General features: G+C 42.3%; 1 protein-coding gene across 5 annotated transcripts in view; it reads right to left on the reverse strand.

The window, feature by feature from the left end:
- The window catches only part of LOC126187940 (uncharacterized), a 257,980-nt gene that overhangs the window by 92,908 nt on the left and 141,211 nt on the right, over window positions 1-23,861 (reverse strand). For all 5 annotated transcript variants that reach the window (XR_007537812.1, XM_049929307.1, XM_049929306.1 and 2 more), the window contains one exon: window positions 357-537. Coding sequence is in view for 4 of the 5 variants with exons in the window: in XM_049929307.1 (XP_049785264.1) it covers window positions 357-537 (181 nt within the window). In the remaining variant the exon portion in view is untranslated. The remainder of the gene's footprint in view (window positions 1-356; window positions 538-23,861) is intronic.

Below are 23,861 nucleotides of genomic sequence, written 5' to 3' on the forward strand. Positions count from 1 at the left end.
CTCTCTCTCTCTCTCTCTCTCACATACACACACACTCACACACACAAACACACAAAAACACACACACACACACACACACACACACACACACACACACACACACACCAAAAAGAGGGAAGAAGGCAGTAAATATTTCATTCACTCTTAACACAGATGGGAATATAACTGTATGTAGTCAATATGAGTTTTGTGTTTGTAGGTAAAGATGAAATAAAATAAAACAAGTTTTTATCAGACAAATAGTTTATCAGCAGGCAAAAGATAAATAAAGCTCATAAGAAACAAAATGCACACACTGTTATGACTACCGCATGACAAAAATTCCTTTAGATGAACATTACATTAAATCATCTTACGTGCAAGAATGTGGATCTGGAGCATGCCAACTAGCTCGATGAGTGCTTTGTGAAGGTTGTGGAGAGCCACTATTGTTTCTCAATGGTGCACTTGCCCGCCGCTCTTCTGAGTGTCCTTCACCCCAGCCAGTACCAGATTCAGGCAAGTTTCCATCTCCAGAGCAGTTTGTTAAGGTGACTCCTACAACATTTTATAACAAATAATTTCTGTCTTTTAATCAGAATATCCTATTACATTAAGTACCATGTTTGTAAGGACAGCAGAAACAACATAATTTTCATCTTGATACACAATGAGAACAAGCAGAGGATAAGAAATAAGGAAAACACAAGAATGTCCATGTTACAATATGCATTCACCCGTGTGTGTGTGTGTGTGTGTGTGTGTGTGTGTGTGTGTGTGTGTGTGTGATATATATCCATCCATGTGTGTATGACACATATTATTACAAAAGAGAAAAAGTATGGACATTGAATTATCGATGCACACATTAGAAGAGAAAAGCACTGCCAGAAACTACTTTGTAAGAATTACTAACAATCAACTATAAAAAGACTGCAATATTCTATACATACTCACACAGAAAATGATTGAACATAATCAAATTAGGAGGGAAGACACTATTTAGGAAAAAATATTGTTGCTACATCGGTTACACTACATAGCTGCTGTTTATCTAGGAGTCTTAATATTTGTTTGACATTTAGATGATAACATACAAAATCTTGAAGAATATTAGTTATCTATGAGTTTAAAATTACGTGTCTGTTTACAGTGAACATTGTTGCTCACCATGCTGCTAACAATAGTTACAGTCTTTTACTCTAGAAAACCAAATTAATTGTATTAGATTTCTCTTATAAGATGAAGTTTTATCATAGCATTTTTCCATTTCTGGCAGGAGTGTTGTAGGGGGTATGTGACAATATATTTCATATGTGTATGTGTAGGCAGCAGAATGTACTACATGCAATATAATAGACATCTATAGCAATGTTTTGTATAATTTGTGGTCTTACCTTGACAACATACTGTTATGAGCTATTCTGTGTGATCATGAATGCTAAAATATAGCTTGCCTTTTTTCTGTAATTTAGTGTTCAGAATTACTTATTTCGCTGCCCTATTTCTAAAAACTATGTTACAGATTTGCATCAAAATATTACACACACTCTCTGCACAGCCTGCACAGGGAGAATAGTAGATCAGAGGTAATGTGCTCCACCTCTCACACCCAACGCAGGCACCAGAGCAATATTTTGTACATTGTAATAAGTATTTGCAAAAGCAGACATGAAGCATGCTTAAATATTTAGCGCAATCAGAACAAATTAAAATCATTTTTTGTAACAACCTGCTTAATAATGACATAGTGATAATTGTAATTTCAAGTGGCTCTAAGACATGGTGCAAGTCTTTCATTGGACACCACCTTGGCAGCTTGTATGTCCCTAACCTGTCCCAGAAATTCTGCCATGGAAAGGGGGCCTACAGTTTAATGTGGGATCCAAAACATGTCATTTCTGGTGAATCTTCATACCACTGAAATGTTCACATTTGGAGGTTAAAACAACTGCTTGAGATACACAAAGTGATACAGCTAGCATAGTTTTTATCAAACAACTATCATGGAATAAGCCAGAATGATTTAGTCTATGGCAGGTATCTTTGAGACACATGGCTATGGAGTAAATACATACAATGTGTGTCACCTAAGAACAGCCAGGTATTTTTTTTGCAGTGTTTTGGCAGCACTTTCGGCTTTGCAAAGTTAAGGTGGAATCAGTCCAAACAACTACTGCTCATCATATGTTTCACGTGATGCACAGCGTTAACAGAAAATTTAAGTTTGTTTCTCATTATAGACAAAATAACTTTTAAAGCAAAATTTTACATGCCCATTTCATACAGCATCCCAAATTAGTCTAGTGCACTATTCAGTTTAGCAGTATGTAATAACAGGGACAGTAAAACATGAGGAATAATTAGTACTCCGGTGAGATTTAGAAGCACTGCATGATGGTAGCAGATGGCACTCGGCAGGGCAAAATGAGACAGGGCAAGTCAGGCATGGAGTGTTGCTCAAGAACCAGTTATTCTTCATGTTTTATGGTCCCTGCTAATGTATACTCCGGTGAGATTTAGAAGCACTGTATGATGGTAGCAGATGGCACTCGGCAGGGCAAAATGAGACAGGGCAAGTCAGGCATGGAGTGTTGCTCAAGAACCAGTTATTCTTCATGTTTTATGGTCCCTGCTAATGTATACTGATAAAATGAATATTAAAATAGGCTAATTTCAGACTGCTTGATCAAATGGGGTCTTAACATTCCACTTAATTTTTTTTTTTTAAAGAAAAGAAATCAACACTTTCCACTGATACTGGACACTGCATGAAAGCAGTGACGGACAGTATCCATCTGGGATGACTCTAGCTAACACATTACAAAAATGAAATTGAAAATATCTGCCACAACACCAGAGAAAAAGTGCCTGCCGTCTCTTAGGAGAGGCACATGGCGTATCATTGTCGTACAGTATAGTCTAACAGTTTTTTGGGAAGAAGTATTAATATCAGCAGTGTATGTTGTGTGTACTACTGGACTACATCAACGAAAGTAAAACAAGGGTAATGGAATACATTTAAATTAAATCAGGTATTGCTGACGTAATTGGAGTAAGAAAAAAGACAAAAAGTAGTAGATGAGTTTTGCTGTGTGGGCAGCAAAATAAGAGATGGCAGCTGATGTAGAAAGGCTGTAAAATAAAGACTGGCAGGAACAAAAAAAATTTCTGAGAATGAGAAATTTGTTAAAATCAAGTATAAATATAAATTTTGGAAATGTTTTTTTGAAGGTATTTGCCTGGAGTTTAGTCTTTTATAAATGACATAAACAATAAACAGTTCACACAAAAGAGACTGGAGAACAAAGTCTTTTGCAACGGCACTGTTGTTTAAAACATTCTTGGACTTCCTGCAGACTAAGTTGATGGAGGTAATTGTCAAAATCTTGAAGTTTTACCCTGAACTGACATGGTAAGAAGTCCAAGAATATTTTATACAAATGAGGATGGAGGTTTTTGAAATGTGGTGTTACAGAAGAACTCTGAATATTAGACAGGTAAATTAAATAACTAATGAAGAGATACTGGATATAAATTGGGAAAACAGAAATTTATAGCACAAACTAATTAAAAGAAGGGATTGGTTGATAGGACACAATCCAAGGCATCAAGGAATCATCAATTTGGTACTATAGGGAGTTGGGGGTGGAGTGGGGGGTAAAAATTGTACAGGTCGAGCAAGGATTGAATACAGTAAGCGGGTTCCAATGATTGTAGGCTGTGGCTGTAGTAGTTATGCAGAGTAGAAGAGACTTGCACAGGATAGGCTATCATAGATAGCTGCTTCAGACCATTCTTTAGACTGATGACTACAACAACACAGGTTGCTAACCAGTACATAATCATGTTCCAGCCTCTACTCCAGTCATTTAAAATGGAAACTGCTTGACAGTTAGAAGACTGTGGTACAATCTGGTATTGTGAGCATTTTTTCCATTTCTAAAATTCTTAACTTTTTGTCACATGCCTACCACGTTAGTGCCGCAGTTAAGTGATACACATACAGTTACTGCCAAGCATCGCTTTTGCAATGTTTCAAGAATCGCTTGACAGAAATGTCAGTGAATTTGTATTTTAGGTACTTGTTCATTTCAAAAGGAATTAATAATAGGCAAAAAAGGTGTTAAGAATATATAAATGATAATATATTATCTAAAGTTCCTAATTACCGTAAGGAACTCCTGCACAGAATCAAAGGAGTTTGCCACAAGGAAACCTTTCACTTTGGGAGTTAAACACTTGAGGTTCATCAATCAATTTCTTCAGTTAATTGGAAGCCTACTGAAAATGAAACCCACTGAATAATGCACACCTTTCTGTACAGTGCCTGAGGATGTGTCATTCAACTGTAATTAATTTTTCTCTCTGGTATTCACTGAATGTATGTTTCAGTTTTTCTGAATGAGTCAGTGTTATCAACAACAAATCTCATATGGAATATGTGTGAAGAGATGGTAAAGGTAGAATTCTGCTACACTTTAACAGCAGCCTACATGATGTTTACAAACTCATGCTGCACATCAGTCTGAACAAACTTCGCCGGGCTAAAAATACTCTTGGTGAGTAGACACAGTAGCCCCAAAATAAATGATAATACGGTGAAAGCAAGCAACATAAATTAGCCTTTGTGTTTCAGTGTCACAGACAAAGGAGATCAATTTTATAGTGATGACAGCATCATTCAGTTTCTGCACAATATCCTTAACATGATGTTTCATAGAAAGCCTTTCATCTACCCTCAGCCCTGATGACGTAAAAGGGTTAATTTCACAGACTGTCTGACCACCTCGAGACATTAAAATTTAGCTTTTACACGAGTTCTATATCGGATACTGTACATATTGCAATTTGTTACACTTACAAATTAATCTGTTCACTGAGAGCCATGTGCTGATGTTACTAGCTACCCTGTTATCTACATTACTTATATTGCACTCTATGTCTTTTGCAATATCACTTGTGTCATCTGCAAAGACTGAAATTTTTGACTTACGTGTCCTGTTAAGTGGCAGATCGTCCATACACATCAAGAAAAGCGATGGACCGGGAACAGAACCTCATGGTAACCCCCCTATCCTTACATCACCCTAGTCAGATTCAAGCCTTCATCATAGTAGGATGTAGGGTGTGGAGGATGTGTTGCCTGGAATTACCGTGGCTCAAATGGCACTCACACTGTGGGCAAATACAGGGTGTTGGCATTGCTGGCATCACCATATGTCCAATATGACAACTGGAATTTGGCTGTTGGTCATGAAGGTCAGCATTAGTATGCAAGGCTGAGTGCCCACAACTGCCTTTGCACTTTTATGCAAAGGTACCAATTATACTGAAGTCACAGTGATTTATGACAGTCCTCTGGATATTACAAAAGGCATGACAGGGTCCTTAATAGGACATGTTAACACCACAGACAGCAATGCATACTCTGGAATATGCACTCATACTGGCCTCAAGGTTGGTACAGAGTTTTTGTGGTAAGGCATTCCATTCCTCCACCAGCATGGCTGGCAACTGCTAGAGAGTCATTAATGCATGTCAACAAGCTCCCCAACACATCCCACATGTATTCAATGGGAGTTAAGTTGGGGAAACAGGCAGGCCAGTCCATTTGTTAAATATACTCTCGTTCCAAGAGCTCCTTTACCTGCACTGTCATTCATAAAAATGGAGTCAGGGCCAGATACATCCTGAAAAGCTGCACAAAGGGGTCAGGAGTACAGTGACACAAAAACAATTACCAGTGACTGTACTATTTTCAATGATTTGGAAGTCAGTACCCCTACCAACATTACACCTTTCCTCATCGTAACATCAGGATGACCAAAACAATAGTATTTTACAATGGTCTGGGTGCATTACATTTTCCCATCTTTTGCCATACGATGGTTCGCCCAGAATAATTATGAACTTGGACTGAATCTACTCTCATCCAGGAGTATGGAATCCCACTTCTCATTGGTCAAGTCCCTATGCTCTTGGCCCGGTGATACATGGTCAGAAAATTAAAGAAATAAAAGCAAAACCGAACTTCCATGTTAAACAGGCTAGTACCATCTATGAAAATCTGAAAAAAGACTCACAATATTCAAAAACTATAATTCGTTCAAGGTCATTGCATTCATCAATGGATGCACTGTTCTGCGACATCAGACTATGAAAGTGGCCACTGAATCAATTTACTTGAGCCATACATGATGCGTTTTCACCAGTTTTCTCTTTTACAATACTTTTTACTACAGTTAACGGTAATTTGTGGTTGTGGATGTTTCATAATGTACAAGACAAATCTTCACATATTATTGTTCTTCTTTATTAATTATTATTTTTCATGTTATGTTCCAATATAAAGGATATGACAAATTATGGACAATAACTGCATGGATTTCCATTAAGCAAATAAGAATCAAATAACATTTTTCCAGCCTTGTTTACACAACCCAATGTTTCTCCATTTCTGAATACTGTGGGTTACCCATTTTTCGAGCATGTCTTCATATGATTGAAAGTAAGCTTCTGTCTGCATAGTTCTGGAGAATGGAGCTAGGTTGGAAAGTCAGAATAACCCATGTGATATACCAAGAACATCGGTCCTTTGAGTCACATTTTTTAGCACACTCAGCAAATGATGCTGTACACTCCCAAGGCGGCAAGTTGGTGTAACCATTCAGACATTCTATTAGTTTGGTGATAATTCCCATAAAGGAACTCCCATGCAATGAACATGTCAGCTGGAAAACAAATAAGAGTAGTTTCATATGTTGCTCTGCCTTTAATACTGTAAGGTAAGCCAGAGGTGAGGCAGAAATATATGGTAGAGGGCAGACCATAGAGCAAATTTTACAGTATGGATGGATGGGTGAGTAAGCAGCCTAGAGATTGGGATAGTGATGTGGAAATATCATATGGTATGGCAATATAATGTAATTGGATAGATAAAAAATCTACTCACCATGCATTTTTCGTATGCAAGCTTTTGGAGCCAGTGGCTCCTTCTTCTGGCAGTAGGGTTGAAAGGAAAGGAAGAAGGGTGAAGAAAAAGGACTGGAGAGGTTTAAGAAATGGGGTAAAGTTTGGATCTGGGGTAAAGCCATGGGAACCAAGATGGCTCCACCCTATACCAACCTTTTCGTGGGTCGGAGAGGGCTTTCCTGGGATCCATAAGACTTCAGCCCCTCGTTTGGTTTAGAAACATTGATGACATCTTTTCCATATGGATTCATGGTGAAGTTGACTTGTTAAAATTCCTGGAATCTCTAAATACCTTCTTCCATCACAGTATTTCTGAAATTTACCCCATTTCCTAAACATCTCCAGTCCTTTTCCATCGCACTTCTTCTTTCCCCTTCAACCCTTCTGCCAGAAGAAGTAGCCACTGGCTCTTAACGTTTGCGTGTGAAAAACCCTTTTGATATGTGCAATCTCCTGCAGCTGCTTGCTGAGTAGATTTTTTTATCTATCAAATTATATTGCACTATCATGCTGTATGATGTTTCCACATCCAGTAGAATGTCTGAACAGTTACACCAACTAGCTGCCTTGGGAGTGCACAGCACTGTATGCAGAGTATGACTCAATAAGACCAGTGTGCTTGCTATTAGCACATGGGTTATTTGGGCTTTCCCACGTAGCTCCAGTCTCCAGAATTGTGGAGATAGGAACTTATTTTCCATAATATTCTCTCAACCAGTCACCCTCCTGAACTTCAGCTCAATTAGCTTAACACCTTTACTCCTTTCTTCTTATCTTAGTGTGCATCATAAAGCCACATTATTTTATTTCAATTTATTTACTTGCTTATTTTTACTCTCCTTTAGGTGCACCTTTTTCTCCATCTCTTGTCCTTTCTTTCTATACAGATGCAAACATATGCTCTCTGTTGCATTGTGCTTCATCTTTCACCATTTCCTCATCATACAAGGTGGATCTTCCTTAACTTTGGTTTTTGAATTGTCTCCCTTTTTTCCCCTCCCTGTCTAATGTCCCCCTCCCAAGATTCTATGTGTAATATTCCATGGCTTGTAGATGAATAAGCTGAAATGGAGCCAGCACATTGTCTTTCAAATTTAAAAATACGCATCTCTGTTTTGATTTGCAAACAGAAAGCTTCAATTCTTTTACATAATTTAATTCCTTTTTATTACGCAGAATCACAACTTGGAGTTATGTATCTACAATGAAAGAAGTATTTATTTTTCAATAGCAAGCAGTAAATAAAAAATAAATAAAGAACTGAGTTTCAATATATCCATTGTGGATAACGAACTGTGACTGCAACTTAAATTGGCAATTTATCTGGTCATAAATATGAAAACAGTCACTTTTTTATGATTTATTCAACCATTTTGCATTAGTAAATGTTTCATCATTGATTACTCAATTACTGTCATTTCCACCAGCAGTGTCAGCACTACATCTAGCTACACTTGGTCCACAACATAACGTTCTTGTAAAACTTCCTTCTGATGATGAGTCTGCAGTGGCTCAACAACATGTTCATGGTTGAATAAATCATCAAAAAGTGACTGGTTGCATATTTTTTACCAGATAAATTGCAAAGAATTGAGTGTTTTTCAGAAGGCAATAGGCTCTAATCATTCTGTGTTATTTGGGTTAATTCAAAAAGAGGTTAAGTGAGCATAATTTGTAAACACTATTCACTAGCCCATTCCCTTCAAGTAAGAGTGCATCAGTTGGTAGCCTTGTGTTACCCATACCGAGTTTTAGTGGTGATATATCAGTTAAAGAGTTCCTACTCCATCAGCATCCCACCATTTATGGTGAAAATTTCAACTATTATACCAGACCTCTGCAAAAACATTGACAACACTGCAATAGTCACTGCCAGAATGCCTTCAGAATAGTAGAGGAATTGGGTGAAACACACCACATTGCCTCCCAACTGGAGTGTGTCCATCAACATCACATCATGAAATACCACAGATCAGGGGTAGACAACTTTTTTTACTTACTGCCCGCTTCTGCATCTCTGTTGGTAGTAAAATTTTCTAACTGCTCACCAGTTCCATGGTAATTTTGATTTACTTTACATAATTTATAAAGCAGAGTTACAGACTGCAGTCTTCTGTATGTGCTGTAACTGTCATTTGCACATTTTTGACATAGTTTTGCATTTTCAGAAATACCATTTTTGAATACGTTATGATGATATGAAATGGGTCCCAACCTAAAACTAATCATCAAGATGATAAAAAAAAGTGAAATTTGGAACTTTGGACTGGTTTTTTCATTGTACAGATTAATGTAAGTTGCTGACCCACAGCTATTCCAGCATGCTGGAAATTCATGAAAGTAATATAATCTCAAATCAGTACCAACGAACAAGGGAAAAACTGCCTTAAAACACAATACATACAATCAGTGTTCCAACTCAAAGTCCAGGTCAAAAACTGAGGTAGGCTTTTTAAAGCCTATTGCCTTTGGTGGGTCTTGGCATGTTAGCTTACAGCGGGGGCAGAGGTTATGCCCACACCTCACCTCAAGTGGCTACTTGGACCCTGCCAAGGTCGTGTTGGAGGACAGGGTATACATCACTTAGTTATCACAGATAGAGCTTGATTTCAATCTCACACAAGATCTTCTAGCCAGGCTGCTACTTCAAATTATAGACATCCCCCACAACCAGTAACAATCCCTAAGCCTGCCACTGTTTATGGATGTAGCGAGCCCAGAATAAAGAGTTCATACAGTAGTTCAAGTGTGGCTGTGAGGACTGGGCTCAATAGGTCAGGTGTAGAAGACTGGAAATGTATAGGAGATTGGAAAGAGAGTTTGCACCCATGACCATCTTACCTGGATTATGGCAATATATAGAGGTGAATTGATACAAAGCAAAGAAGTCTGTAAGGGTTTCCTGAGACATCATTGAGATTATCATCATGTTTATTTTGGCCTTGAACATTCTGACGAACCACTCAGCTTCCGATTTTGAGATGGAATAACAAGGACCAATGCCACAAAGTGTTGTGCCATTCTTTTGGCAAAAGGAATTGAAGACACACTGAAGTGTGAGATATTGTCAGATAGGGTGGGTTGTGGCACTTCTTTTACTGTGAAGATAGTCGCCAGGACCTGACCTGCAGCTATTGATTTCACTGATAACATCCACATGACATATAGGAAACTAGAGGAAGCATCCACCACAAGTAACTACACAGCTACTTTGAACAGGTCTGCAAAGTCAATATGCACATGGTACCAGGAGCAGGCCATGGGAAGAAACATCACCACATCAGACGGATCCACATAAACTTTTGGTGGGTCCGTAGTGCAAATTTGATATTATTGTCAATTCGCAGGCAATATACACGATTATTTTGAAGGACATAATGCTTTATCTACACGTTCATCCTCAACTATCCCCAGTGTAACTCATGTAACAGCTTGAGGAAATGAATCTGGAACATCATGGGTTCACCACCTGGTACTTTGGACTCTTCTGTAGCCAGCATAAGTGCCTACTGATTGATGTGGTGTTTCATTTCACATGAAAAAACATGGAATTTTTTGATACCTTGAATCAGGCTGTTCCAACACTGCCCCTTAGGGCACAGGTAGCCACGAGTGCCATGGTACTGTGTGGTGCCAGCCTGGTCACCGAGGCATAAGCACATCCGTAAACGAAGCTGCCATTGCACTACTGCCTCACTTCCACAAGTCATGTGCCTCCACTGGCATCCTTCTACCTGGCAGGTATTTAGGTCACTGCCTGACAGCTCTGTATCAGTTCACACTCCAGGTTTGTGCCAGCTGCACCTAGCAGCTCGTCAATTGGATTTCCCTTGCCAAGCCAATGAGGAGTATTTCACTGCAGTATCCACAGATTTCAACCATCCCCAAGCTACTGCCTCACTGGACCTCATCCCAACCATCCTTGAGTTACCACTCCACTGGGCCTCATCTCACCCGTTCAAGCTCACGATCTCACTGAACCATCTTCATCTCGAGCAGCCTCCTGCTCTCCACTGACCACAGTCTCACAAACTTTGTTTAAGTGCTTTCCAGTGCAACATAAGGGACTGACTTTCTGTGTGAACCAAACAATGCAAATGAGTGTGTCAAGGAACTGTCTCACTGTATTCTGGACCTCAGACTTAATAAATGTATAATTGTTTTTTGCTACCGGGCTTTACAATCGTAGCATGTTCTTCCCTTCAGTCATAAAAGCTACAATAATATCAGCACGGCTTTCATTGTGAATATGTCATCATAATTTATCTTGCCCAAGTACAAATGGAGCCCCTCCAAAACTTTGGGTGAAGAAAATAATTACTCACTTTGACATAGACTGACACCTCTGCTCAGTATGTGACCAAGATACTGACTACTGACACTAGACTGGAAAAACTATATTTAGTTAAATTATATCTGAGCTCAACTAACTTGATGTTTCCTAAATAGCTGATATAAATTGTTGGGGTTCACTTCCAGGCAGACCTCATGACTATAATGTTATCTAAATAGTTTGCAGTTTGTGGTAATCCTTGTACAAGTTGTTCTAAATATTTTTAAAATATTGTCAGAGCATCTGCAACACCAAAAGGTAATCCTATTACACTGATATAGCTCATTTGGCATACTGATGACCATAAAATGGTTTTATACTGTATCTAACGATAATTTCACATAAGTGTAAGCTACATCTGTGTTAGAACAGAAGTAGGCCCCTGATAACCTAGTCAGTAGCTTCTCTGGACATGGAACTGGACTAATATCCACATTCAACAAAACATTCTTCTTCTGAGCTGTAGAGTAGACATGCGACTGTACAGCTACCTTGCGTTGGCACTGCAGTACTGGAATCAGGGCTTGCGGTGAGTGGAGTGGGGGGGGGGGGGGGGGAGAGGAAGCACAGAGCAGGGGGCTAATGGCTTGGAGGGGGAGGCAACAGGTGCTTGGGGTAGGGGTATCACATCGGTTAACTCACTCTGGCCACAGGTTGGGGGAGTTGTGAAGAGTGAAGGTTTGAATTTGGAGAGGGAGGTATAAGAGAGAAAGAAGGAGAGTGGACAAAAGGCTTTGATGCAGGATGCATAAGTTCAGGCTGAGGTGAGTATGGGGCAGGACCTAATGAAGATGGGGACCAGGAGGACTATGGGATCAAAAGATGTGTTGCAAGGCCACCTCCCATTTACATAATGTGAAAAAGCTGCTGTTGGGGGAAGGATCCAGATGGCACAGGGTTGTGAATCAGGTCACTGAAACCAAGCATGTTGTGCTCAGTAGTGGTTTCTGCTCTTGGCCATAGTTTGGTAGTGGCTATTCTCATTCACGTGGGCAATTGGTTGGTAGTCACCCTAACATAAAATCCTGTGCTGAAATCACAGCAGAGCTGGTATATGACACGACTGCAGTAGGATATGCTGGGTGGGTATATTTCACAAATCTCATGACTGAGTCTTCCACAGGGTAACAATCCATGGACTGTATACTATTGGATTGTATTGGATTGATGGTGTTAAAGAGATGAAGCTAAAAGTCATCAGTCCCTCCATCCTACAGGTGTCAAGCCAGGAAGAGTCCTCGGAGAGGAAGAACACAGAATACAAATCCCGCACCCAATTTGAATTGAGAATCAATAAAACCAAGAAGTGGAGGCAAGGAGAAGTGACAGAAGGGCAAGAGAACAAAGGTGGGGAACTGCTCTTCCCAGAAAACAGATGTAGAAGAAATAGAAGAATGAAAAAGGTAGGATGGACAGGTGTGAGGCAAGATCACCAAGCAAGGGTGAAACCAATCTGCTCTATCTCAATGAGAGGAGTGGAAATCACTTTCACGGGTAAAACCTAAAACCAGAGCAGTTGCTTTGGTGTCATCCGCTAGCACCAGAGGTACGCCATCATATGGGCACCACACTGACAGTGAATGATACACAGCCTGCGAGAAGCATTAAGAGGAGACTGTCACACAGTTGTGGTCTCCTTTACTGTTTGCATTTTGTACAGAGAAACCAGGGCACACCAATCTGTGTTCCAAGCCCCCAATAAATGATGGCACAGAGTCGACTGAAGGTCTAATTCCACTGCCCCAATTTCAAATGTCAGCATCCTTATAGCCTAACTGGCCAAAACCAGCAAGCATTTTTGTTTCCTGGGGTATCCAGACATATAACCAACTGTTCAGCTTCATGGAGATCAGAAAGGAGATCCTTTATAGTCACAATCAATGTGTGTGCAGGGTAGCACTGGTCAATAGCCTGAGGACTTCTCAGGACGTCATTGTTAATTGAGAATGTCTTGCTGGTGCAAGGATGAACACGACTGAGGGGTCGAGCGATGGCCATCAATTCTGCAATTAAGGCATTGCATCTGTTTGGTAGGGAGTGCAGTTCACTGCACCTTACATATATGTGGGCAAAACCCATTCATCTGCCGACTGTAGGGCCGTCAGTGTATACCCCTTCTGAACCCGGAAACCCATCAAGGACAGCCAGGAACAGGCAGTGAAACACCATGGGGTCAAAATAGTCTTTCAGTCCAAGAGATAGGTCAAGACATATCCAAGGCACACACTGTGGGAGTGTACGCTATCATTCCCTGCAAAAAAGTGACAGCGAAGGAAGTTGGAGTTCAGAGCATAGACACTGAAGATGAATGGCAATCTTGACTCCAGTACTGGACCATTGTTGCATTGTTGTGGAAGGGGGATCTCCCTTCCTGGAAAAAGGACATAATAGTTTAGATTAGGGGCGGGCAGGAATTCTGCACGTGTGCGGTGCACATGCACGTGTGCAATTAACAGGTGTTCTGCGTGCACACAGGGGCAAGCTGGCCACCCGCTTCTCACCCCTCCCCACCATACCGTCTCTCCGCTTCTTCCCCTGTAATGCGTTTTGTTTCCTGGCCTGCTTTATTAAATGAAGGAATAAGGTTAGTAGGAGTGTTTGAAAGTAATCATGGTTTGAAAGAGTACCTATTACCTACGATACGTTTTGTTTAATTATCGCAGGTGGAGTTTACAATACGTTTAATGTCTGGAACAAAATTTCTACATACAGACAAACGCAAACAGTTACGTAAATTTTCATTACTGATGTTTGCTCTTAACCGAGACTTATTAATTTTCATAACAGAAAAAAATCTCTCACAAAAGTATGTCGAGCCCAACATTGACTTTCTTCATGGCTTCACGATGGAGACGAGGAAACTCTTGCTGAGGAAAGTCATGATAAAGATCTATTACACGTCTTGCCAAAAGGAACTTGTCTCTCAGACGAGAATTACACTGTAGATCTATTAATTCCATTTGAAAACTGAGATGAATATCGTCTACAGAAACCAGATTCTCTCGAGAACTATTCAAAACCTTGGGATAAATAAGATATATCCCAAAATCGCTTGCGAAATTCCTCTTTTATTGCACTAAGAACGGCAACATACTGAAATTTATTATAATGGCGTTCAATATTAAACTTCCGCTCACCAGCGAGAATACTGTCACATATTATACATTTCCAATTTTCACGTTTTTCCACAGAGAACAAATGATTCTCCCATTCCCTTTTAAAAGATAGCAAATCTCCAATTCTCTGTTTCCTTGATTCACTCTGCATTTTCTGGTTATTGAAATACAAAGTTCACTACGTAGTGGTCGCTTTGCTTCAACGTCCGCAGCTTAGCCTGGTACTACACTGCCGCAACCTGCAGGCTGTCGGCACTGTCCCGTTCAACGATTGCACGCGAGCAGCACACGTGCAGCGCTGTGTGCTCATGAGCCGCGTGCAACGTTTGCCCGCCCCTGGTTTAGATGCTCAGGGGAGCAGCAGTTACTGGCACCTGATCTTTTGGGGGAGGAATCCTAGCCTCGATAAGTAGGCTGTTCATAGGACTGGTCCGCAAGGCATCTGTCGCAAGTCAGACCCCACAATGGTGAATTGGGTCCAGCATCCACAGTGCTGAAGGCAATGATGAGCCATATGCCAGACTCCCACAGTAAAAACATAGCAGGGTCAGAGCTTTGTAAAAGCCACATAAGAGTAGAGTGGTCTTTGCCCCAGGTGATCTTACTGAGACAGTGAAGAGTATCAAAATGTGACCAGCACATTCGCTTAATCTGGTACAGATGGGGAAGTCATATCAACTGGACATCAAAGGTTAATCCGAGAAAGTGATAAGCCTCCACCACAATGAGCAATTTTTTGTCAAGGTAGAGTTCTGGTTGTGGATGGTCGGTATGATGGCAAAAAAAGTTCATGATACATCATGGCACCTGAAAACTGAAAGCTACAGGTGGGACCCCATGGCTGTGCCTTTCTATGGCACACAGCAAATGGTATTCAGCAACACCCACAGTAGACGAGCAATAGTAAATGCAAATTTAGCAGCATACACGAAGGGTGACACTTTAGACCCCACAGTTGCAGCTAGACCATTCATAGCCACTAGAAAGTGGGACTCACTTGATACAAAGACCTCTGGGACACCAAAAATGGTTCAAATGGCTCTGAGCACTATGGGACTTAACATCTGAGGTCATCAGTCTCTGAGACACCATTCTCTTGTATATGGGAGCAGGAGGGGGGGGGGGGGGGGGGGGGGGGGGGAAGAGGTACTGTTGGAAACACCATTGCGTCCAGAAAGTGCGATGTGACAAGAAGTTCCCAGGAGCTGGCCATGGAGACCCCATTCTTGTAGCATAACAAGCACGTGATGATGCCATACGATGTCATAAGCTGCTTTTGAGTCAACAGTAACATATTGATACTGGACAAAAGCTGACTGGATAGCAGATTCAAAGCAGGCAAATTGCCAGCATTAAAACAGTCTTGGCAAAAACTGCCCTCAGACGGAGTCAAAGGACATCGAGACTCAAGTTACCATCATAGGTGCTGGTTTACCATACATTTGTGCAACTTGCGGAGAACATTAGTAGACTATCAGAGATAGCTGTCAATTTCAAGAGGGTGCTTACCAGGGTTCAGCAGCAGTATGATTATGTTTTCTTGCAACTGAGACTGGAACTCACACTTGCTCCAGATATGGTTGGAAATACGTATTTGAGCATTTGACAATGTATGCAGTTTTGCTCTGGAATTGTGTCAGTGCACTGAGGAATTACACCCATTGAATGGAGCATAGTGATAGGTAAGTGAATTTGTTCCAGCTACTGTTTGAGGACATGAAATCCAGGCTGATAATCCACAAATGGAGAAGCTCGAGCATAACACAGAACAAAATGTTTGGTGACAGTATCTGGGTCAGTGTAGACAATATCATTGAGGGAGACACTAGGTGCACTTGTGGAGGACAGGCATCTGCAGAGGCATCACACCTTTGCCCAAATCCGCAAAGGAGGTATTCGCTGTCCATAGATAGTAGCGTACCATTCCAGGCATTCGTGTTTCTGTCATTTTACTAGGTGCCAAACCGAGGCATGTAGCCATTTAAAGGTGATGAGGTACTCCATTGATGGGTATCACTTATGGCATTGGAGAATCCATCTGTGAGCTCTAAGGGCTATAGTAATTTCTGAAGTTCACCAAGGTACTGTCTTCCAATGGGGGTATCTGTTTGCTAAGTCTGCTGTCAACAGAATGGCTGTAGTTGTGCTCTGGACATGGAGGGCTGAGAAGGACATTGGTGGAGGCAAAGGAATTCCAATCAGCATTGTTGAGAGTCCATCTGTGTGGACATCCAAGTGAGTGATGCTGAAGGAGGGACAGGACAATCGCAAAATGATCACTGTCACACAGGTCATTGACGACTCTACATTGGTTTGAAGGGAGAAGACCAGAGCTGCAAATGGAAAGATCAATGACCAAATAAGATGATATGCCACACTGAAGTATGTGGGGGCACCGGTATTCATGAGACACAGATCGAACTCTACAAGTGAAGTTTTGATAGCTTCACCACGGTCAGTGTTCGTAGTACAACCCCACAAGGGGTTGTTGGCATCGAAGTCACCCAAAATGAGGAAATGTGAGGGGAGCTAAGAAATCAGTGCAAACAACACATTCTGAGACACTTCACCAATATACGTCCTCGTACAAATAGCCACAGCCTCTGAAGTTGTATCAACTGGTACATGTTCACTGTAGACATATTCCAGAATGTATGTGCAAAGTCTGCCTGATAATCTGTCAAGTCAGCTCAGTTCTTAAAACAGTCCTGATAACTGCTGAGGGTAGGGGTTCACTATGCTGGGAAACACATTTCCTGGAGGACAATGCAGAAAGCATGGGAAACGCATAACAGACATTGTATCTCAGTCAGGTGGTGGAACAATTCCTACAGTTCCACTGGAGGATCGTGCTGTTGGTGTCCTGTGCGCGTGTGAAGGGGCCAAGGAGGCATGTCATGCCCCAGAGTCACCAACAGCCACTAGTTGTGAGAATACATCACCAATTCACAACAGTTCAGTAGCAGGTTGTGTGTGTGTGGGGGAGGGGGGGGGGGGGGGTATCTGGTGTCACAGAGGCCACCAGGAACTCTGCCTCGTGTACAGGATATAAACAAGCAGGGTCCAATGGCACGGTGACTACTGGAATCTCCTTTGGCTTGGAGATATTCTTTTTGTCCCTCTTCTTTTTGGATGATTTCGATATTCGCAAGAGCCTGTCTGCCCTAGTTTCAGGGACAGAGGAGGAATGCAAAGCTCATACAACTCACAACCTGTGGTTCTTTTCAGCCACTGGCTGGTACCCTGTTGTAGAGCAGCAGAATCCTGGGAGGGGAGCATCCGGAGGGACCACTTCCTGGTGTGAGTTGCTGGAGGAAGGGTGTTGCTTCTCCTGCTGGGGTTAGGGACTGGCATCTCTGGTAGGTTGGGACTTCACATTCCCAAAGGGGGTGTGGGGACCGTAGGAGGAGGGGGACCCAACCACCTGGGGAGTGCATGTGACTGAATGATCCCAAGAATGCAACATAGAAGGTGTGAACAATGAGGTTACTGTCGCGGTAAAGGATGATGATGTCAGAACCACTGCAAACATAATCATCATATGTATAGGACGCAAATCATCATTTTTCTTTTTGGCCTCCTGAAACATGGTTCAGACAAGACAATGTATTCTTTGTTTTCTTTTCTCTTTGGAAGAAAGTACAGTGCGGTAAACAAATTGAATGGTGCTGCCCACAGCTGACAGAGACAGACGAAAGGGCACAATGAGCATTTGTGAGCAACTGACATCCACAATCCCTACAGATGGGGCTGACATTACAATGCAAAGACATGTGATGAATCTCAGGCATTTGAAGCACCACACAGGAGGGGGAAAGCGTATGGTTTCACATCACATCAATACACCTTCACCTTAATCTTTCCAGGCAAGAAGTTGCCTTCAAAGCCCAAGATAAGGCCTCAGTATCAACCTTAATGTCTTTTGGTCCCTGCTGGACAAGACTGAGAAAATACATAGTCCACCAGTCTAAAATAGCACATAAATCATCAGTCTGTAAAAGGAGGTCGTGTTTGAAGATTATATGCTGTCCCATACTGAGACTATTATAGGAAGGGAATGCCAACAGCTTGTCACTGGCAAGCAGCCCATTTGACTGAGCAGGGGACACTGTTTTAATCAGAACTGAACCACTTTTCATTTCTGAAATTGCTGCCACTTCCCCAAACCTGTCCTCAAGGTGTTCAACAAATAATAATGGCTTTGTGGCATGGCCCATTGATTCCACAGCAAACTAACTATACAGGGGAACATGTCTCCCCTTGTCTCTTAGCTCTACTTCCCTCCCATGGTACCACCATGCAAGCAACATTGTGTAGTCCTATCTCTCCACATTGTAGTAATCCTTACCTTCAAAAGGGACTGTTAGGGCCATGCAGCCACCAGTGGAAAGAAAGTCTGAGCCGTTTTGTTTAAGATCCATCTGTCTTGATGTCTTACTTCAAACACAGCTCTGTCCACAGGTGCCACTGAGGCACAGCAAAGGCTGCCCGGCTGGGTAACAGTTGCCGTAGAGTCCCCATGCCCCAGCCACGACTGGCACATACCCCTTGGCATAATACAGGGAATTTCCAGTGCAGACACCAATAGAGCAATCCTTGAGTGCTCAGATGCCAACCACCATACAGGTACTTGATGATCCTCTGCAATAGGATGACTACCGTGTTGGGTTCTGGGTGTATTACTTCCACCACAGAGGAATGGTGCAAATGTATAAAGGCACAAAAGATGAAATGCACATTGCACTGGGTGACCTCCCCTGCACAAGCCACAAGGGGAGAGGAGGAATTAAGAAAGTAATAATAATAATAATAATTAATAATAATAATAATAATAATAATAATAATACTCGTGGAGGCCCAGGAAAAGAATAGGCTTCCGGTATGTTCTGCCAGTCGTAAAAGGCGACGAAAAGAACAAAACACTAATAGGGCTAATTCCCATTTTAGTGTGATTAGTTGGTTCAGGACAGAACTAATGAAGCCTCGAACAAGCACTGTCATGGTCGGGGACGACACTTGAACCCGATGGCCGTCCACAATGGTAACGACACTGCTAGCCATGCGGAAAATGATTTAATTCCAAATAGAGGTGTTTTGCAGGATATGCTTCCTGCAACCACTCTAGAAGGAAAACAAAGACAGAGGATGAGATGGTCAGATGAAGTAAAACCGACACCTCATGTTCTGTTATTACCAAGCAACAAACTTAGGAACCAACACAACTGGATACAGATCACAAGTATACACAACATTTATTACCAGATACACAGAATTAAAATTTTTAACAGAACGACGACTAGCTGATCAGATCCATGTAATAATCAAAAATAACAGGATACCCCAGTCAGAATTAGAAAACATCAAACAACAAGTACAACAAATATTGGTACAAAATAATGTGCAATCAGAAGAAGAAGAAGAAAATACATTAATGGACTCAAACATCCCTGAGCAAACAAACAAAGAACAACACGTATCGATTAAACAATCAGAGGAAAACAACATCTTAAGACAGCCACCAGAACAAGCACAAATAGAACACGAAGTGACACACATGTTAGATGTAGAAGAAAAATTTCAGCTGACATATATAGAATTCAAAGACACAAATACAGACATTAGACCATTCTTGCATAGACCACCAAATAACGAACAAGTCGAAACAACAATAAAAACTATCAACACAATAATACACAACAAGATAAATGAAAACACAACGATGGAAGAGTTACAGCTACTGGTTTACATAGGAGCACTCACTACACTAAATATACATACTAGGCAGAGATCAGAACCAACGAACACACAGAAGAAACCCACAAAACCAGCATGGTGACACAGACTACAGATAAGAATAGAAAAACTGAGAAAAGACATCGAACAGCTAACACAATTTATAAGAAATGAAATATCAGACAAAAAACAAACAAGGTTAGATAAAATCTCACAACAAGAAGCGATAGAGCAATTAGATGAAAAGAAGCAGAAATTACAAGCATTGGCCAAACAGCTTAGAAGATACATAAAAAAGTGAAGATAGAAGGAAACAAAACCAAACATTCAACACAAACCAAAAGAAATTTTACCAGGCAATAGATAACACACACATTAAAATAGACAATCCACCAAACATAACAGACATGGAACACTTCTGGAGCAACATATGGTCAAACCCGGTCAACATAACAGGCATGCACGGTGAATACAAGCAGAAACAGACACATACAAGATGATACCATAAATGCCTGACGTGATAATTTTGCAACATGAAGTCACCCAAGCAATTAATTCTACGCACAATTGTAAAGCCCCTGGAAAAGATAAAATACCAAATTTCTGGCTAAAGAAGTTCACCTCAACACATTCACATCTAACTAAATTATTAATCCTACTCCTAATGATCCAACTCCCCAAGACACTATCCAAATTGAACCCTGCCTGGAACAGTTCCGTCCTCCATCACAGCGGGACCCACCTCCTCTTCCTCAAAATCACTCTCTCCAAACCTTCCAGGAATTTCTCACTTCCAGCCTTGCCTCTCAATCCTTCTTAAAAAACCTTAATCCTACTCCCAACATCACCACTGCTGAAGCCCAGGCTATCCGTGATCTGAAGACTGACGGATCCATCGTCATTCTTCCGGCGGACAAGGGTTCCACGACCGTGGTACTTGATCATCAGGAGTATGTGGCTGAGGGACTGCGTCAGCTTTCAGACAACACTACATACAAAGTTTGCCAAGGTAATCCCATTCCTGATGTCCAGGTGGAGCTTCAAGGAATCCTCAGAATCTTAGGCCCCCTACAAAACCTTTCACCTGACTCCATCAACCTCCTGACCCCACCGATACCCCGCACCCCTACCTTCTACCTACTTCCTAAAATTCACAAACCCATCATCCCAGCCGCCCCGTTGTAGCTGGTTACCAAGCCCCCACAGAACGTATCTCTGCCTATGTAGATAAACACCTTCAACCCATCACGCAGTGTACCATCCTTCAAAGACACCAACCACTTTCTCGAATGCCTGGAATTCTTACCCAGTCTGTTACCCCCGGAAACCATCCTTGTAACCATTGATGCCACTTCCTTATACACAAATATTCCACACGTCCAGGGTCTCGCTGTGTTGGAGCACTTCCTTTCACGCCGATCACCAGCCACCCTACCTAAATCCTCTTTCCTCATTACCTTAGCCAGCTTCATCCTGACTCACAACTTCTTCACTTTCGAAGGCCAGACATACCAACAATTAAAGGGAACAGCCAGGATGGCCCCCTCGTATGCCAACCTATTCATGGGTCACTTAGAGGAAGCCTTCTTGGTTACCCAGGCCTGCCAACCCAAAGTTTGGTACAGATTTATTGATGACATCTTCATGATCTGGACTCACAGTGCAGAAGAACTCCAGAATTTCCTCTCCAACCTCAACTCCTTTGGCTCCATCAGATTCACCTGGTCCTACTCCAAACCCCATGCCACTTTCCTTGACATTGATCTCCATCTGTCCAATGGCCAGCTTCACACATCCGTCCACATCAAACCCACCAACAAGCAACAGTACCTCCATTATGACAGCTGGCACCCATTCCACATCAAACCGTCCCTTCCCTACAGCCTAGGTCTTCATGGCAAACGAATCTGCTCCAGTCCGGAATCCCTGAACCATTACACCAATAACCTGAAAACAGCTTTTGTAGTAACCACAACCAACAGCGGGAACGCCTTGGGCTGCAGATCGGAGCCGTCAGGTGGGGAAGCCACAGGCAGTGGAGCACGCACCACCGGGTAAACACAGGACGAGTCGGACGACAGACCAACGACAACTGACAACAACTGACCACGACCGACTATAAGTGACACAACAAGGAAGAGATAAACAACAGAGGCTTGTGGAAACCACAACACCAAACGTAAATCCACTCGGAACCAGAGCCAGGCAAATGTCAACAACGAGCAATGACCAGAATGCAGTACCGCCGAGATAGAAACGAAATCCAGAGCGCGTACCAGACTGGCTGGACTAGGGCAGAGCGGGTCCCTATATACTGTCTGCACATGGCTTAGCGGAGGCACTCTCGCTGTGCGAGAGCCGCTGCACGAGAGCCACTGCACGAGAGCCGCTGCACGAAATAGCCGCCGCGGAGGCGGAGCCCTTTATGGGCTGACCATGTCCATTTGTTCAGCCACTGTTCGACTTCCGCGGTGGAAGGTACTAGAGCTTTCGCATCCCGCAACTACCCTGCCGACCTGGTACAGAAGCAAATTACCAGAGCCACTTACCCATCCCCTCAAACCCAGAACCTCCCACAGAAGAACCTCAAAAGTGTCCCACTTGTGACAGGATACTTTCTGGGACTGGATCAGACTCTGAATGTGGCTCTCCAGCAGGGATACGACTTCCTCAAATCCTGCCCTGAAATGAGATCCATCCTTCATGAAATCCTCCCCACTCCACCAAGAGTGTCTTTCCGCCGTCCACCTAACCTTCGTAACCTCTTAGTTCATCCCTATGAAATCCCCAAACCACCTTCCCTACCCTCTGGCTCCTACCCTTGTAACTGCCCCCGGTGTAAAACCTGTCCCGTGCACCCTCCCACCACCACCTACTCCAGTCCTGTAACCCGGAAGGTGTGCACGATCAAAGGCAGAGCCAAGTGTGAAAGCACCCACATGATTTACCAACTGAGCTGCCTACACTGTGAAGCTTTCTATGTGTGAATGACCAGCACCAAACTGTCCATTCACATGAATGGACACAGGCAGACAGTGTTTGTTGGTAATGAGGATCACCCTGTGGCTAAACATGCTTGGTGCACGGCTAGCACATCTTGGCACAGTGTTACACCGTCCGGGTTATCTGGATACTTCCCACTAACACCAACCCGTCAGAACTCCGGAGATGGGAACTTGCCCTTCAGTATATCCTCTCTTCCCGTTACCCACCAGGTCTCAACCTCCGCTAATTTCAAGTTGCTGCCGCTCATACCTCACCTGTCATTCAACAACATCTGCGCCTCTGTACTTCCGCCTCGACTGACAACTCTGCACAAACTCTTTGCCTTTACAAATGTCTGCTTGTGTGTGTGTGTGTGTGTGTGTGTGTGTGTGTGTGTGTGTGTGTGTGTGTGTGTGTGTGCACGAGTATATACCTGTCTTTTTTTCCCCCTAAGGTAAGTCTTTCCGCTCCTGGGATTGGAATGACTCCTTGCCCTCTCCCTTAAAACCCACATCCTTTCGTCTTTCCCTCTCCTTCCCTCTTTCCTGATGAAGCAACCGTTGGTTGCGGAAGCTTGAATTTTGTGTGTATGTTTGTGTTTGTTTGTGTGTCTATCAACATGCCAGTGCTTTCGTTTGGTAAGTTTTTGTTTTTAGATATAAATTATTTAACAGTTACATTGCAGACCCATACACATTCCCTGATACACTTACACATGGAATAACTTATCTGAAACCTAA

This window comes from Schistocerca cancellata, chromosome 5 (genome assembly GCF_023864275.1).
Source record: "Schistocerca cancellata isolate TAMUIC-IGC-003103 chromosome 5, iqSchCanc2.1, whole genome shotgun sequence".
In the NCBI taxonomy this organism is placed as follows: domain Eukaryota; kingdom Metazoa; phylum Arthropoda; class Insecta; order Orthoptera; family Acrididae; genus Schistocerca; species Schistocerca cancellata.